General features: G+C 41.5%; 1 protein-coding gene across 5 annotated transcripts in view; it reads right to left on the minus strand.

Moving 5' to 3' along the window:
- Positions 1-596: 596 nt before the first annotated feature.
- The window catches only part of cdhr1a (cadherin-related family member 1a), a 31,356-nt gene continuing 13,931 nt past the window's right edge, over positions 597-18,021 (minus strand). The window contains exons 4-21 of one of the 5 annotated variants that reach the window (XM_086093441.1): positions 14,941-14,979; positions 14,319-14,633; positions 13,212-13,307; positions 12,683-12,828; positions 12,547-12,597; positions 12,106-12,195; positions 11,212-11,298; positions 10,503-10,619; positions 9,556-9,699; positions 9,387-9,465; positions 9,190-9,290; positions 8,782-8,985; positions 7,778-7,930; positions 7,071-7,235; positions 5,964-6,031; positions 4,674-4,902; positions 4,126-4,383; positions 597-2,939 (exon numbers count right to left, since the gene is read on the minus strand). In XM_086093441.1, coding sequence (XP_085949567.1) covers positions 2,370-2,939; positions 4,126-4,383; positions 4,674-4,902; positions 5,964-6,031; positions 7,071-7,235; positions 7,778-7,930; positions 8,782-8,985; positions 9,190-9,290; positions 9,387-9,465; positions 9,556-9,699; positions 10,503-10,619; positions 11,212-11,298; positions 12,106-12,195; positions 12,547-12,597; positions 12,683-12,828; positions 13,212-13,307; positions 14,319-14,379 — 2,619 coding nt within the window. In that variant the 5' untranslated portion in view covers positions 14,380-14,633; positions 14,941-14,979 and the 3' untranslated portion in view covers positions 597-2,369. Of the gene's footprint in view, positions 3,570-4,125; positions 4,384-4,673; positions 4,903-5,963; positions 6,032-7,070; positions 7,236-7,777; positions 7,931-8,781; positions 8,986-9,189; positions 9,291-9,386; positions 9,466-9,555; positions 9,700-10,502; positions 10,620-11,211; positions 11,299-12,105; positions 12,196-12,546; positions 12,598-12,682; positions 12,829-13,211; positions 13,308-14,318; positions 14,980-15,700; positions 15,812-18,021 lie in introns of those variants that run through there. The other 4 variants (XM_086093440.1, XM_086093439.1, XM_086093443.1 and 1 more) reach the window with 4 other exon arrangements.

Consider the following 18,021-nt stretch of genomic DNA (forward strand, 5'->3'; position numbering starts at 1 on the left):
GTGTAACTTGGTAATTGGTAGTGCTCACGCTGGGGATTGTACACATTGGGAGTCAAATGTGACTTATTTGCAGAACATCTGCTCAGATTTTTGCACACACAAAAAAAAGACATCATCAAATACTGTTGCATAACTTCACCGCCAACTGATTTCTATTGTCCTGATAAAATCCTCCCCTTGTTTACTTTTTTTGACCAGGCAAATGGATGCAATTAATTTATCTAATTTTTTTGCTGGTTTGCTAGAATTTTTTATTTTATTTTAAAGTATAGAGTAAATTTGAATGTTACAAGATGTTATACAAAAATAAATGTCATAGTAATACTGTCATCTTTGAATAGGTTTAAACCAGTTAGCAACTTAGCACATGCTAACGCTAACCCATCTTGAACTAGTTTTAGGATGTTTCCCAAACACAAATTAACATGGGCCCACCTCTTCCATTTGTCTGGTTTCAGGTTTTGCAAACTGAAATTTCTTCTATACTTCCAGAAGGCGGCGCTAGAGCTGATAAACAAACTAATTAGCGTAAGTGTTAAGATGGTGTACCAAGTGTTGAAACATAATTCATTGGAAATGATGAAATAAACACAGACTGGACTTTTAAAGGACAACTTTATTTGCAAAAATACAACCAAAAAAAACAGATACAACACAGCCAATACTGTAAATTTTGAACATATTGTTTACATGAGGAGAAACAGACCGTTTTCAGGACGGTGTTGTGCACCTGTGAGCAGTTGGGATTAAAAGCGGTCTTAACCGGATCACTGTGGTTTCCTTCCTTTGGACCAGCTCAGGCTGATCCCTTTAGCCAGCGCCAGTGTCAGTGAAATCTCCCCGTAAGGAGATTGCTTGGAAACCAAATATACAGACTTATCTCAAAGTGCCTTCAATCCTTGACAAGAGACTTTTACACACAAAATGTACAAGCAGCAAATGTTTTGAGGCTGGAGGCAGAATAACATGCTTGCTACGTAAAAAAAAAAAAGGGCAACAGGGCAAACCGTGCAAAGTCTTAGCCCATTAGGCTACTAAGAGTTGTCGATTTCACGGTTGTGTAGAGAAATAGATATAAAAGGTACTCACGGTTCTGGAGTTCGGGATTTAAAGATTCAGAGTTTGCAGCAACTCATCATCATGTTTGCATTGGTTTAATTACAAAAACCTGCAATGTTAGATTAACAGAAGACTAATTTGTACTTTACTACTCAAAGGCTTCATCTTTGTCTATTTTGTTTCAGTATCATACTGACAGACACGAGGATATTAGCAATTGACATCTTATTCCCTTGCTCGTGGTTTTGCCAATTGACCTGGTGAGAAGTTTTTCTGCCCTTGACTGCAGTTCAAAGCTAGTTTGAGAAGTTTTATGGTCATCACACAGCTCCAGGGCTTGGTAGAATTGATGCTATCCATGGCAAATTTCTCTATTGAGGATCTGTTTTTGACCAAATACGCAATGGAAAGCCGTCACAGATGACAACATTAAACTTCTGGAATTGGCATTCGTCACGGAAAGTCTACCCAAAGGGCTGCACTAGAACTCATGATCAACAAAAGCTGTGTTCACGTGAAAGACTATGACACTCATCAACCTAAATTTGGTACACTTAATCACTCTCTGAAGGAGTCACTGAATGGAAGAGGAAGAGTCTCTAATCTGCGGCAAAGAAAGGCAGAGAGGATCTAGAGCAGGGTTCACCAATTCTGGTCCGCAAGGTCCTTAGTCCTGCAGGTTTGAGATGTTTCCGCCTACCAACACACCCGATACTGAAGATCAGGATCGTTATCAAGCATGCTGATGAGCTGATTATATGAATCAGGTATGCTAGCGGGCGGAAAGATCTAAAATCTGCAGGAATCCGGACCTTGAGGACCAGAATGCGTGAACCCTAATATAGAGTCTACATTGTCTTTGCAGAAACACCTGCTCTAGGAGTTCTGTGTTGTGATAGTAGCACGCCTTCCGCTGCATGGTTTGACAAAAAAATAGATCCTGTTTCAACAAACTTGCGTATGTCGGACGTCAATTAGATCAGTGTGACGAGCTTCTCAAAGTAGCACTGAACTGCAGCCTGAGACCGAAAACCTTCTTAGCAGGCGCTGCAAAGTCAAGGTCGTCAAATGCTGATGGGCTCACGTCTGCTTGAATGATGCCAGAACTGTATAATATTTTATTTTAATAGCGTTCTAATGAAATGTGTAGTAGGACTTGACTTCCTTTGCTTGAAACATGAGACCTCGGAACTGGTTTTATCCATAGTATCCAAAGCTTGTGGTGGCCTAAGACTTTTGCACTTTTACATTCACACAGCCACTCACAAACATCCACGCACACACACACACACACACACACACACAGAGCACTATAAATGATTGAGCATCCTCTTCTGCTCCAGTCTCATTTTCAGTTCTGACACCAGCGCCTTGTTGACCGCGTTCTGCGCTAACGACTTCTTCTTGGGCCGTGCCGCCACGGTGGCCGAGACGGTGGGCACCGCCCACTTCCTCTCCCCGGGGAGGTTGGGCAGCGGGGGAGGCGGAAGCAAGGGGGCGCGGGGCGGCGGCGGCGGCGGCGGAGGCCAGTGCCTGACCACGTTGCCCACGTTATTGTTGTGGTTGACGTTTTCCGCCACATTCGCAGCGTCCTGCTCCTCCTCCTCCTCCTCCTCGACCTGGAACTTCGCGTCGGGGTTCTCCGCTTTCCTGAAAAGGTTCTTGAAGGTCCACGTGTGCTGGTTGCGGGGCCGCCTCCTGACACGGCGGTTGGGCACCACCCGGTTGGACTTTTTGTTGCGTACAAAGGTGACAGTGGAGATGATGACCGTGACCGTCACCATTAAGCTAATGACGCCCGCGAGTACGCCTACGATTTGGAAGGGCTTGTTTTTATTGTGCGTTAAAAATGATTCCAAAGTCCCCTCTTTGAGTTTGGTCTGTAAAAGAGCACAAGGAGAACGGGCATCCATTGTCACACGTGTAATGTTTTAGTGTTCCCTCTATTTGCACGTACTATTTTGGCAAAGGTGTTTAAAACATCTAGGAACTAAATAAGCTGCCATAGTAGCGTAGGTATAAAAATATACTGCATACACTTGAAATAAAAACACGCTATATTATAATGATATTTGTTTTGGTATTTCAAGACAAGATCAGAGAGGTTGTCCAGGAAACCATTGCTGAGACCAATCAGCAATTCACGATGACATTTAACATAATTCGGGTGGCCTACTTTCAAAAAGGGAACATAATGAGTCATATTGTGCTCCTTTACTCCTTTACAGACACAGCTCACTCCAGAAGGAACCAAACAACAAAATAGCTCCGAAAGCTTTTTACGTTTGTGCTGATGATCTCAAGGCAAGCGTCACTCATGGCCTCCTGATAATCTTTCTGATCTTGCCCTGAGGTTTGACACGGGACTTTTTCACAGAGTTCCAGTATATGAGAGTGGAAATGACGATTGTGAGGGAAATGGCGAAGGTGACAGCGGTCATAAAAATCCCAAACACGGCCCCCGGCCGTTTCCTTAGTCCCAGGAAGTACGACACAAATCTGGATTTGACCTGAAAACATGACGTGGACACAAGAGATCTTGTAAGACACCGCCGCAATCAAATTGGTCTGGTGGACGCGGTTAAATCCAAACGTGAAATTCAAGTCTTGAAATCTTAAATTAACTTGGTGGAAAAGCAGTTAAAATGCTCTATGCTCTGTAAATTACATGTTGATTATAGATGGAGATGATGTGCAGTGAAAAAAATGACTGCAAACTGCTCATTTAGGCGCTTTCTTGTGGCTCTCAACATGCATTTCCAACCAGACAAACATGCTGCCACAAAAAGGAATCACCCACACAAATAAACTGCATTCAGGGAAAAACCGGACAGGCAGATTTGGTTGCTTGATGATGAGACTAGTATGAAAGGAACTTCATTTAATTCAACTCATTTTTGGTATTCTGTCCTAACGCACTACGTATTTTAATGTCACTGTTAATGGTGGATATTTAGAGACTTTGTCGTTTAAGAACCATTGTGATAGAATGTTTCCAACCTTTTTGCACCTCTCTATGTTCGCATTGGCATTTCCAACACGACTGTAGAAAATGCGGCGACTCACCGCTTCGGTGATGTCGATCTTGACCACGGCGGTGGTGCTGAAGGACGGCTGGCCCAGGTCGCGGGCCTGCACCACCAGCGACCAGGTCAAGTCCCTCTGCTTGGTGATGTTGTGAATGATGGCCATGGACTTGATGTACGACTTGAGGTTGATCTCGCCAGTGTCGGCGTCGATGTCAAAGATGTTGTTGTCCGGCTCGGCTTTCATGATGGCGTACTCGATCACGTTGTTGGGAATCTCGGCATCGTCGTCCACAGCCTGGAATCAGAACGGCTTCAGAAGTTATAATATAACATCTAAAGGCAGCTTTTAGGTTAAGGGTGTCCAAATTTGTTTTTCCTGAGAGGAAGTAACGAGGCAAATAATTTTGGATATATTCAGGATATCCCACTAAAATAGACAGCCAGCCATTTCAAAAAGGAAGAATATACTTTTTGGTTCAGTTTTTAGGAATCAGCAGTCCAACTTGGTTTGGTTTCACACTGTCCCACCTTTTAGACTTTGGACACCCCTGTTGTTGGCACTGACAGATATGATGCAAGCATCACCTCAATTTTGACTGGTGCTCCAATCACCATGGTCTTCTCCAGGAAGTTATTATTGAAAGCAGGCGAGTGGTCGTTCAGGTCCAATACAGTGACGAACACCTCAGCCAGGCTGTACTTGCCCTCCGAGTCCTCCGCCTTGACGTAGAAGTTGTACTTGGACCTCACCTCCGCATCCAGGCTGGCCCACGGCTGCGTGTAGATAATCCCAGTGGAAGGCTGGATCAAGAATCTGAAAATGGACCATGTTACCATAGCTAGCTAGCTAATTAGCTATCTATCTAATTTATGGCTATCTGGTTTAGATAGATATCTAACTAGCTAGATAGTTAGTTAGTTAACGATATCTTATCAACTATATAGCTAGTTACCTGGTTATTAAACTAGCTAGCTAGCAGCTAAACAGCTAGCTAGCTAGAGAGCTAGATAGCGAGATAGCGCGATAGATAGATACTGTCCAGTCCATTAGCCCCAATGAACACAAAGCTAGCTTGCTAACTCACAAATATGACGCTTCTATTTTCTCTTTTTGCTATTTGAGTTGTGATGAAATCATTCCTGCTCCCCTAGAATAGAAAATGAAACATCTTACATCATCCTTCACATTGTCTTATTTCACATTTTAATTACAAGATTACATTGCACCAGGAGTTGATTGATCTTGTTTTTCAAAAACTTCCTAATCTTGACATGGATCAGTAACCCTCCTGATTTTGATTGAGATGGATGTGTACGTTTCTCTCGGGTGACTTTGGCAGAATGTGCGGTGGTTAGAAGTAAACAACAGTCTATTTTCACCCCCTATCCCATTATAGGATTAACAAGGGGCAAGCGACAGGGTAGCAAAGATTTCATGATCTCTTCAATGCTCAAGTCTACCACAAGACATTTACAGTAAAGCTCTGACTGTTTTTTGATTGTAGTGCATTCTTTCTCGTGGCATGACTTAGTAGTAACATTGAAATGCCGTTAAAGTAAACATTTCAAATATTGTTATTGTCTCTGCGAGATTAAGGTACGAGAAGCTGGGATAACACTCTGGCAACCAGAAGGAAAAGTGACCCCACCTGAGCCTGGATTCTCTGGAATTATATATATTTGTGTGTGCAGGAAATCTATTCATAAAAGTTGAGACGAGGGACAATACCAGGAAATCTTCACAGAGATGAGTTCTGATATTAAAACAAATCTGCAGCGATCATTGGCAGATAACAAATATACAATATTAACTGTAAGCTTTACAAAGTAAAACGTTTTATTTACACTCATTCCAAGATGTCTTAAAATACTCACAAGTCAGCCCCAGATCCATAGATAGAGTACTTCACATCACCCCATGGTCCTGAGTCTGGGTCTATTGCCTTTACAACAGAGAAAAAAAAACAAAAAACGTTGAAAATAATATGTAATGGTTTTATCTTAAAATAAACATTTTAGTGCTACACTGGTTTAGAATCAAGAAAATGGTGTTGCTGTCATTATCATGGTGGCATGGGATCACTTGCTATAGTGGTCTCTATATATGATGCTTCGGCCTTTCAACTCCAAATAAGCCCGACAAGCCGACCTCATAGAAGAGAGCGAAAATTGTCGTATTTTTATGGGGATGGAACTGATTAAAGGCATTTTATTTCATTTTAATAGGGGGAAATAGTTTGATAAACAAATAACTTGAGTTTGGTCACGGAACGAATTAAAGTCAAGGCGCTGCTGTATTTTGTTTCTGCAGAATGATCGGAAAATGAAGCACGATGTTGCGGTTATAAACAAGAACGCTTGTTTGATGTCATCATCACATCATAATGTCATCAGCTAATCTGTTGCATCAGTGAGGCCTGTTCGCTGTCGCCGCGTGTGCAAGGTCACTTGTCGGCTGTTCTTTTATCTGATTGAAATTGCCTGGGATCAAGGCAGCGAGCCTTTGCTGGTGTTCACGCAACGGGAGGATTTACCAGGCAGGGCGCCCCCTGTGCCACCTCTGAACTCAAGCGGCGCTCATGTGAAGGACGACTGGATGACCAAAGTACAAAAATGGGTTCTTTTCTGCGGCTTGGATCAATCAGCCGGGCAGTGTTTCAGTAACATTCCCAAATAACTAACTTGACCTTCAAATTGTTCAGAACACAGTATGTCTGCACATATTTTGTCCAGCTTAAAAAAAAAGAGAGAGGAAAAACTGGGAATTTGGTGTTACACAACAAAATGAAAGTGATAGCCATCTGGCAGCTTCCCTCGCCTAGCTTTTATCTACATGTTTTCACATATTATCCCTACCTCAGCACCAAAAGTCTACATTTAGAGAATTAAAGCCTCTTTCTGGCATTTTGTTCAAATCGAGCATTCAGTGACGTACGCTGATGCGGGTGTATTTTTAGACGGGATGATGGGCGACTGGCTCACCAGGACGGACACAACATTGGAGCCGCCAGGTGAATTCTCCGGGATTCTGGCGATGTAGTAGTCCGAGGAGAATTTAGGCGCGTTGTCGTTGGTGTCCAGCAGATGGATGATGATGTCGGCCGTGGAGCTGAACCTCTCGGGTGTGTCGATCTCGACAGCGAGTAGCTGAAAGAGACAAATTTCTTAAAATGAAAATGATGCTTGCTTTGTCGGGCCGAGGTCGACGGCTCCCCTCTTTGGTGGAGCTTTTCAGGCATGCCAGATCCACCACACCAGCATCTACTGAAACTCGAAAATAATTTGCTTCTCCCACTGGTCGCTGAATCAGTGGAGGTTGGCGTTTGTGGATCTCACACTGCTTCATCTATCCTTCCTTCCTTCCTATAGTCTTTCCTCTGGTCTCTTGATGCCGCCCTAATCCTGTTGGAATTCAGATATATCTGGGGTTGGTGAAAGATTCTGGATTTGTAACTCTGTGGGTGGAGTGTTGGTGTTGGATTTCACTTTGCTTCATCTTTGCTTCCTTTGATCCTTCCTCTGACCACCTGATAACTTTGGGACTCTGGACTATCCGGTTAAGGTGAAGGGTCTTGGACTTATAACAGGTTTCAGGTAAATTAAAGAGCACAAACTCACACACACGCAGACAACCCCCCCCCCCAAAAAAAACTATGAAAATTATGGTTTTCCCTTAACAACGCACACACCTTGTACGTGAGGAAGTGATACTTCTCATAATCCATGGCTGCCGAGTCTTCCACCAGGATTGTGACTTGGGCCTCGTTCAGTACCGTCTGTGGGACCACCCGTAGCATTCTTCCAGGTCCAATGAGCCTCAGGTTGAATTTTGCATTGGCGCCCTAAAAGTACACAACATTGCATGCTAGTGTACACAAATCTGATCAGCTGGATCGGATCGGCCAATATTTTGCATTTTATGCTAATTTTTATGACTGGCTGTGACGTCTGTAATTTGTCGATCATCAATGACTGACTGGTTGGCTCAGCAAAATAAAACATTACAGCTGCTACTCATTTACCTGTGGCGGGTTACCACAAATGAATTAAAAGATTTTGCCGCTGCCTATCAATATAGTTGAGTCGGATAATCGATACCAGTAATAATTTTGTTTGTGTTACAATACTATATTCATACCACACTTTTAGTCAGTTCCTTGTCCCCTACTCACATGACCTGGCCCCCTGCCAGTTTTCTGACTTGAAGGGGTAATCAAGGGGACCCATTTTGAAGACATGTAGGACTTCAAAATGGCGGTTTAACGGCATCACTTTGTGACACCAGTCCTGGAACTTTCCAGACACACCTCGTACTATTCTATATAGCCCTATCCACTCTTTGCACTGTGCTATATAGACAACATAATCCATGCAGCAACCAGCTATTTCAATCACACGAAAATAATTGTATAGAACTATGAATGGCATTCCAAGAAACAATCAATAGCAGTCATCACAATCACATTTTTATACCTGGAATCAAAACGAGCCTTGCGTAAGCTGACAAATGCCACATTTAGCTTTTAATTTGCGCCCTTGAACAGGATTGCGAGCGATAACGGCGGCTCAAAGGCGTCTCATAGCCACAAAGGTCACCACGTCGGTTCAAACCACTTCTCATTAGTTAAATGGTGAAATGCGAACGTGTGGAATGTTACGCAACACCAGTGTTCCTTCGCTTTGGTGTGCTCACCTGATCAGAGTCGTTGACTGTGATTTTAAGCCCCCGTAGTATCTCCCCTTCTGGGGGATGCTCGTACATGGTCAGCTCAAAAGTGCTTTGGGTGCCGTTTTCGCCATAGAAAGTCGGCGGGTTGTTGTTCAAGTCAACCACGCGGATCACCACCGTGGTCTCGCCGTAGTCTAGTAGACGACCCGTGGGACTTATTTCAGATGCCTGGAATGGGGGGGTCCAAATTAGGCCCATATGAAAAGATTTTCGAAATTGTGTATGTATGTATCCTAAGAAAAGATTTGGTTTAAGTCAGACATGATATCTTAACTGATTCCTAATATAAGTGCAAATCGTCTAAACCTTATACGTCTAAATATGATCAATTTCATCACAAATATATCAAAGCACACATTTCTGAGTACTTACTTTGACTTTAATGTTAAAGATTTCTCTCTTTAGAAACATGGGACTTTTTAGCAAGGTGATCCGGCCAGTGGTCTCATTGATGCTGAAAACGCCATCATCACCTATAAACAAATAAACATATGTCGACCAGAGTGGCAGCATACGTGTGACACATTTTTTTGAGGGTATATTTCACAATAATTACTTTCTGAACTTACCTTCTTCAAAAGAATAACGAATTGGATTTGGATTTCCCACGTCCCCATCTTTGGCCACAATAGTGAAAATTTCAGATCCCTGGGAAACGAAACACAGAATATCACAGTTATTTAAATTAAAATACGAACACAAGCTGTAAATGGCAAGCAATTCAAAGTATATACTCACAGGCAGGGACACTTCATAAACGTAGCCAAAGTATGGCGTCCCGAGAAAAGTAGGCGGCGTGTCTTGCGCATCTATCACGTTAATTGTCAAGGTTGCCGAGGATGACAAAAATTGCTCTTTGTCATTGAAAGTGCCTCCACCATCCTGCAAAAAAGTCATGGAAAATCAGGTTTATTAAAGTGGAAGTCAACCTTAAACATATCTTGACAATAACATGTTATATGTCACCTCACTAGTCTAAACATGACATTCTGATTAATATTACATTTGTGGAAATCCAGTTATGCGGCAAAATCCAACCATCTCAGGGGGCGGCCATTTTGTCACTTGCTGTTGACTGAAGATGACATCAATATTGCTCAGGGCTCAGGCAATGCCGAATCACAGTTCACCTGTTTTCTGAAGCTGCGCTGTGATTGGTTGTTACTGAGACCTGTGCAACATTGATGTCATCTTCAGTCAACAGCAAGTGACAAAATGGCCGTCGTCCGTGAGATGGATAAAAACGGCTAGATGTTGCTGCTTAATTCATATTCCACTAACGCAATATTAACCAGAATACCATTTTTAGACTAATGGGGCTGCATAGAAATGTTATTGTCAAAGCAAATGTTTGGGGTTGACTTTATCACTTTATGAATTGGCATCATGTAAAAGCTCTCGAAAGCACAAACTATTCAAGTTAATTAAATTCAAATACATTTATATGAGGCATGGGTTTTTCACAAAACACAATTTGATAAAAAATGTCAATAAATGAGGTGCGATACGATTCAAAGAAACCTTTTAAAACATATTGATTCAATTTGGTCTAATCATAAACAATTTTACAATTCAAATCGGTTTTAATTACACCCCTAATATATATGTATACATAGCCCCTACCTGGAGGAAATTTACGCAACTTTATCTCTGAACATTAAAATGTGCTGTGATCTACTGCATACCTTTGCAATGACAACGACAAAATGTGTTTTTGTTTTCTCATAGTCCAGCGTTTCCTCAACCTTGACGCGAATGACTCCGCTATGTCTGTCAATGGCAAACAAACTGGACTGCGCATTCTGCAACGGAGAGCACAATAAAAGCAGGATTAAAAAATAAATAAATGAAAAGAGCAAATTGACTCAAACAAGGTCACATGAGTGAAAGCCCATCAGTTGAACCTCCATTACGAGCTGTCACGTGAGCGAGCACCCAGAGTGCTCAGATGGAAACATGCATGAAAACACTAAGGGGCCGCTTGAACTAGGCCACGTAGTGCATTTCTCTTTGTCCATCTGGATGTAAGGAGCCCATATGCTCCATATATGCAGGTGAAAGCTGCCCCTGTCCAGATGTGCGCCGTCTCGCTGGTCCTCGCCACCACGGGCCAGATGCTCTTAAAAGCCCCAAAGTGCACACTAACGTTGATGGCCATTCCGTCGCCAAATCAGCCGCACGTGCGCAAATGAAATTGTTATGTTAATCCTCACGACTAATGCATGAACGCTCACTATGAAACGGAGCAAATCATTGTCACTGCATCTGGACCGGTTGTCACATGCATCATTTGATGGTAGAAAATAATTAAACGAGGGTGTAAACGTGTAGTGGGGTTATCAAAATGTGCGTCTGTGTGTTTGTGTGTGGGGTGGGTGCATTGCTGCCAATTACCAGTAGGTAGTAGTTGACCGATCCCCCCGAACCCGTGTCTTTGTCCACCGCCTGTGCTTTGAAGATGCTGTATCCGGACTCTGTGGTCTACAATGAGCACACACATACAGGATATAAAATGTGATGTTTGCAGGAATGTGAAGGGTCTATCTATCTATCTATCTATCTATCTATCTATCTATCTATCTGCTTGCTAATAGCGCGCTAACTAATGGTGCTATCTATCTATCCATATATCTATTGTTGGAAATCATTCCTCTGATTTCTGCGTGTTCAAATAAAATTCAAAGTTGAAGTCTCGTGGAGAAGTTTTGCTAGCTTTATTTCAGAGTCTGAAAGGCATCTCTAGAACCCGGCTCAAATAGCCCTGGTCCCAGAAGTGTAACACTCTCAAACAACACTCACCCATATATACCTAACAGTTCCCACCCCCTTTATTGATAAGAAGTACATTTTGCCCTTCCAGGCATAGCCCAACCCATGTGGCACATCCTGTCAAAACAAGTGTCTTAAAGTCTACACATCCCCCAGTTTTATCCCCCTTCAGGAGGTGTCTTGATCAACTCAAAGGACGTGGGTAAAACACCCGGCCCCCACCACGTCCTGGCTCCAGGGTTGTTTATGGACCGACCTTTTGTTCCAACACCTCTGGTTGTTTAGATTAAATCAGACACCTCACTATTGACAGGGAAGAGAACCAAGACCACAGATAAACTAACATATGGGGAACAGTTGTATTTATCTAACTAAAATCAAAAACACTTTGAAGAATATATATTGAAACAGAAAAACAATGTTAATAATCCAACACTATCTATCTATAAGCTACCTACCTACCTACCTAGCTAGGTAGCTGCTAGCTAGCTATGAGGTTGGTTTGTAAAACCCACATACTTCAAGGACGTCAATGATGGCAGGCATGTTTTGGAATTCGGGTTTCTCGTCATTTGTGTCCATCACAAATATTGTCACTCTTTCTACAACCTGAAAAGGAAGAACCCCACTGATTAAAAAACAACAACTTTTGCTATATTGTATATTTAGTCTGGCATGCGTAACATCATACAACACATTGCTGTAAAATGTGAAACCAATAAGCTATCCTTCCTTAGGTAACAAATGACAGTAGCAACCTGCTAATTTCTGGCAAGCTAATTGCAAGCTAGGCACTAGCAGATAACCTTAGCCATCAACCATTTCACATTCTGCCTTTTTTTGTGCCATTTTTGTTAACAGTTCGGCCTTGGTAGAGTTCAATTTTTTTTCTGCTAAAACAACACGGTGGCCTTAGGCTTACTCTACAGTGAGTACTGATAGCAATCAGAAGAGTGTTACCTTGCTTTTGCCATCTGAAATGCTGACCATAACATCGAATGAATCTTGTTTCTGAGCAGAGAAAGAACACAAGTTTATATTTCTTCAAATACGTTGTATTTATAAACTCTTAAATTTTAGCGTCCTTAATGTTCACCTCTCGGTCCAGACTTTGCACTAAGGTAATATTTCCAGTTTTGGGGTTGACCCTAAAGTACTGCTTGGAACCTGGATCAAACGAAAGGCCGTAGCTCACCTCCTGGCCCTCAGGGTCAGTGCCATTAAGACAGTAAATCTGTGTACCTAAAAAGAAATGCAATCATTTTAAATCCTGTGTTAAACAAAATTACTTTCTCAACAAAACAGGTTATTGTCTCATTATATTAATACATAACCAACGCTGTAACTTAATGTTGCTTACACGCCTTTGTGGGTTTATAGGGGCGACTTAAGTCGGACTATAGTCAAGTCATGTGACAATCGAGTCCCCACCTCTTTTGTTTCGCGCAACTAAAGGTATGACGGGGAGACCCCTCAATTAAACAGGTTGCCCACCAACCAGCAGATGGAAAGTGTCATGGCATGAGCATGTACTCTACACATGTCACACAACACAACAGCTGCTGTGCGTTTGACATTGACACATGAGCATCATAGCACGCTGGTGGTCACGAGAACAAGCTCACCAACGGGCGTGTCCTCCGAGAGGCTGAACAGACCCATGTTGCCGTTGCGGCTGTACGGTCCATTGTCAAAGAAATGCGGGGCAAAGTCTGCTTGAGCTGAAGGACATAAAAGGAAAAAGGATATGATGGATTAGTCACTGATAAGCCAATGGTAATATGAAGAAGGTTGTCAACATGGTGCCAGTCTTTTAATGTAATAATGGAGTACAAATACTTACTGTACTACTTTTCAGTTTTACGTATCATAGGCCATGTACTTCACTTTCACTTTTGACTCCACTACATTTACGAAATAAACGCTTGTTGACTCTTGAAACTTGGAGTATAGTATAGTAGTGTAGTAGTTAGTAGTATAGTCATGTCCTCTCAATAATCATTTTTCAAAGTTTTGAGTTAAAGACTACATTCCTCTTATGAAAACCTAACGAAAACAGAAATATTGACATCCAAAAAACTCCCCTTCCACCCTGAAGAAGTACACTGAGGCAAGTTAAAATAATTTATATTAATTCAAGTGAAGCCAAAATGTCAAGGTTCTTTTAAGTATCATGAGCTTGTTTAGCCTTAAGGCTAACATGAAGGCCAAGCTAGCATGTGTTAGCTAACTTCAATCATTAGCCAAAATGGAGATCTTCAACCACACTGCTGAAGTAAACTTAATTAATTTAAATTGAAAATATATCTGAAGCCTTTTTGTGTGTGTGTGTGTGTGTTTCCCCCCTTATTATAATGCTTTATTGTAAGAAAGTCAAGTACAGAAAAGCCAAATACTTTTAAACATTTTTAAAGTAGTATTCTACAAGGGCTAGCAAAACTGTACTTTTATTACCCTATCACTTATCATCAATACAAGATAGGATGGTGCAAACATTCCCTTTCTTGGTCCCTTCTGGATTAAAAGTGAGTTACGTCAGCCTCCCTACAAACCTTTTCTTTATATAGATCTCTGACGCTAATGCTTTTTTTGGTGTGTATTAATATCTTCAGATTGCAATTTCACAACATGAGCCTGAATCCATATATCAACCACATAAATATATTTTAACCGCAGATCCTCCCTTCCTGAACCAACAGTACACACACACTTATAAATCACAATAAACTTACCCAAGCAGACTCGCAAAAAAGCAAAGAGTAGTGGCAAATGTGTAATCTTCACATGCTTCATCCTTTAAAACATAAAGCGATGAAGTGGCACCATGAAGGCGAGCGCATGAGGTGCACCTTTCAAGGTGTTTGCTATCCGACTGAAGGCAGATGCTCCCCGGCTAATCCAATGACACTTCTTAAGAGTCCCTCCTGGTGCTGCTCAAGTCCAAATGGGCTTCTTCGCAAAACATCGCAGACTCGGCCTGGAGATCGTTCGTCTTGCTTTCATATACGTTCACGGTTCATTTGATTTGATTTTAGCGTAAGCCTAGCCTATAACAGCAAAAAATAAATAAAAAGGTGTACAATGCAATGAAAGAGGACCTTCAAAAAATTATCATATATTAAATCACAATCGCAATATTGAGGAGGTAAAATTGCAATAAGACAATTTTCTAAAGTAGTTCAGCCCTAATGCATACTTAAATGAATGACATTCCTAACATATCCTGCGTAATGATTAATAAGTCTTCAAACCTAACAATTGACAAGTGAAATTAAAGTGAAATGCTTGGTCCACTGCAGTGGACAAAAGAGGGATTTAAAAAGCAGGCAGCATCTATTCTGTGCCAGAGGTTACTTGATGTTGTGCACCATCTGCTGTGCACTCCACAACCATCTGTTGGACGAAGAAAAGAAAAAAAAAAGTCACTATTTGCTCCAATTAGTCGAATCATAAAACAGAGGATGATGCAGATGAAAGCAGCGAATGATCTGATGGGATTACATCGCTCTGGTTGGAGTGTTGTGGCAGAGACAGTGACCTCCACTATGTCAATTCTAAAATGGGGGCCAATACTAATGACCCCCCAATATATTTTTTAAATACTTTTTTCCCCAGTATATTTACTGCAATGCCCTCACATTTGGGAAAGGAGAGCCACACTTATGCAGAAGCTGCATGAGTGTGTGTGTGTATGTACGTATATATATATATATATATATATATATATATATATATATATATATATATATATATAAATAACATAAAAATCTAACTTGCATCCAAACAAAAAGAGGCCACATATTGTTCACTTCATACTTATTAAAACTCATTGCACGCCAAAGGATTAAGAAGCATGACTAAACCTTTCACTGTCCATTCTCGTGCTGAAGTACAATCGACTTTCTAATCTGAGTAGCGGCGGATGAATGTAAACAACATGAGCTCAGCAGCCGCTTGCTGCTTTGTTGCAGAGAACACGTAGTTAAGTACTTTACATACAAGTACACGCGGCTTAAAGATGCAAACACACAAGAACAAAGGCAGCAATAGGCGTGTTGGGCCATTTTCCAGCAGGATCATCTGTCATTGAAGTGAATCGGAAAAGATGGGCTACCTTGTGCATTGGATGTATGGCGAAGGCTACGGCTTGAGGTTTAATTCTCATGGCGCTGGCAGATGGCAGGCCGAAAAGATTAACCAACCCACTGCGGTCTAATCCAGCCTCATCTTGTAATGCACAGCCTCTGTCTGTGCAGACGTCGGACTTCACTGTAAATCACAATGGCCGCCGACAATGCGGATCATGCAAATGGTCAATAAGAGTTCATGTTTACAAGCATGTTTCGTGTTTGTGATTTGTGTGCGTGTTTGATGAAAATCTCTACTTTACACGACGCACATCGAAGAAAACCATAACCAAAATTTGTATTTGTTTTTTAAAAATAAGAAAATAGCTGACCGAGGTGCATGCTGGGAAATTCTGCCACGCGCTTATGACTTGAGCCCGTCGCTGCAAGCGTAGCCATCTTCTGATGTGGATTGCTCGTCATCATCAATAAACACGACCATTTTGATAATTTTGATATAAAAAGTCTGCACATCTCTGTTCAAATGATTTAACAGCATTTCTGAAAAAACAACATCATACCAACAGTCAAACACGGTGGTGGTCGTGTGATACTCTGGGGCTGCTTTGCCATTTCAGGGCCTGGACGACTTTATCAGAAAACCTCGTAAACAAAACAAAACAAAAACAGAATGAAGGTTTTGGAGTGACCTAGTCAAAGTCCGGACTATGGTCACTATTAATGAAGCAGTTCACTTGTTAACTAAGAAGAGGAAAGCAAACTACGTATATTGCAACCGGATTTTGTAAATCAGTTGATCAAAATGAAACATTTTACGACATGGCGGTATTACATGAGAAAACATGTTGAGGCGAGCGTGTCATCACGCATGTTTTTTGGCCCGCGGTCAAGAAGCGATGTCGACAGAGAATGAGTTTGGCTCTTGGTTCGGCTGCACGACTGGAATGCAGCGTAAAAGTGTCGGGAGAACATGTAGCGCGCAGAGAACACATGCCAGGAACATTTCAGATTACTGAAATCCAAAGTGCACCAAATGTACACAGTGGCGGACCGTCTATTTGCTACCTGGGCCTCCATTGGGGATTTAATCCATCTTTTAATTCCACCACTATCACATTGAAATGATACAAACCGTCAATACGATACAAAAATGTGTAACGCTGTGTCATATACTTCATGGGGAGCAAATGAGAATCAAAATCTATCTAATGACATGACAAAAATATTAAAAAAAAAAAAGTTAATTAAATACACCATACTCAGTAAAAATACAGATTTTTTAATGTAATAATATCAACATATTACTGGTACTCGAAGTTGATGACATCAAGGGCAAGGGAGGACGAAAGAAAAAAGCCTCATTTGTCCAAATGAAGTTACTCAACTCACTTCAACATAGTTCCTTGGCGTCATGATGCCACAAGATGGCAGCAAAGCACTACATTTATGATAATGAAGCTCCTCCACTCACTTGAATATAGTTCCTTGGTACGGAGATGCCAACAATGTGGCAGCAAATCACTACTGTTGTCCAAATGAAGCACCTCAACTCACGTCAACATAGTTCCTTAGCACCAAAATGGTGGCAAAGCACTGCTTTTGTCTAAATAAAGCTCTTCAACCCACTTCAACATTGTTCCTAGGAACAAAAATGCTTGCAAGATGGCGGCAAAGCACTACTTTTTGACAGGTCCATTTTAAGAAGTAAAAATTACACTACTCGGTCAAAGTTTTTACCTCACTTGTGTGAGCACAGGATCACACTGTCTGCCCGAGCACCTGTCGTCAAGATACCCAATTCAGCTTTGCCCATTTTGGATTATTATTCATAATCTCCAGTGTGGTTGGCCAAGGGCAGAGGTTTGCTTTTAGTCCCGGTCCACTCCAATAAAACTAGGTCACTCCTTTAATCTGTCCATGCAGAGTGGACTGTGGGGTCACACAGACCCCCCCTTCATTTAATAAACCGCAGAGAGTGTGTGTGCACAGTGACTACACACAGTCATCATAACTCATAAGCCCAAAATATATGAAACACTGCAGTAAAAGTTAGAAACTCAAGTGATGAGGGCTAAATGTATGTTATTGTTATGAATATGTATGTGATCAGATTGCATCTCAACCGTGAGGGAGGCCACACTGCAAATGTAGTCAACGATGGGACAAATAAAAAGATTCAAGCACGAAAAATAATATGGACAAGTTGGAGGACAAATGCTGTATTAAAAACCTAATAACCAAAATGTTCATACAGAAATATTTAATGCTGTTATGTGACATTCAAACTTAATGCAACAAAACGTTAATACATAAGCAAAATGTTTTTTTTCTAATTCAATGTTGACAA

Source organism: Leptonotus elevatus, chromosome 13 (assembly GCF_054856555.1).
Source record: "Leptonotus elevatus isolate MCC_2025b chromosome 13, RoL_Lele_1.0, whole genome shotgun sequence".
In the NCBI taxonomy this organism is placed as follows: domain Eukaryota; kingdom Metazoa; phylum Chordata; class Actinopteri; order Syngnathiformes; family Syngnathidae; genus Leptonotus; species Leptonotus elevatus.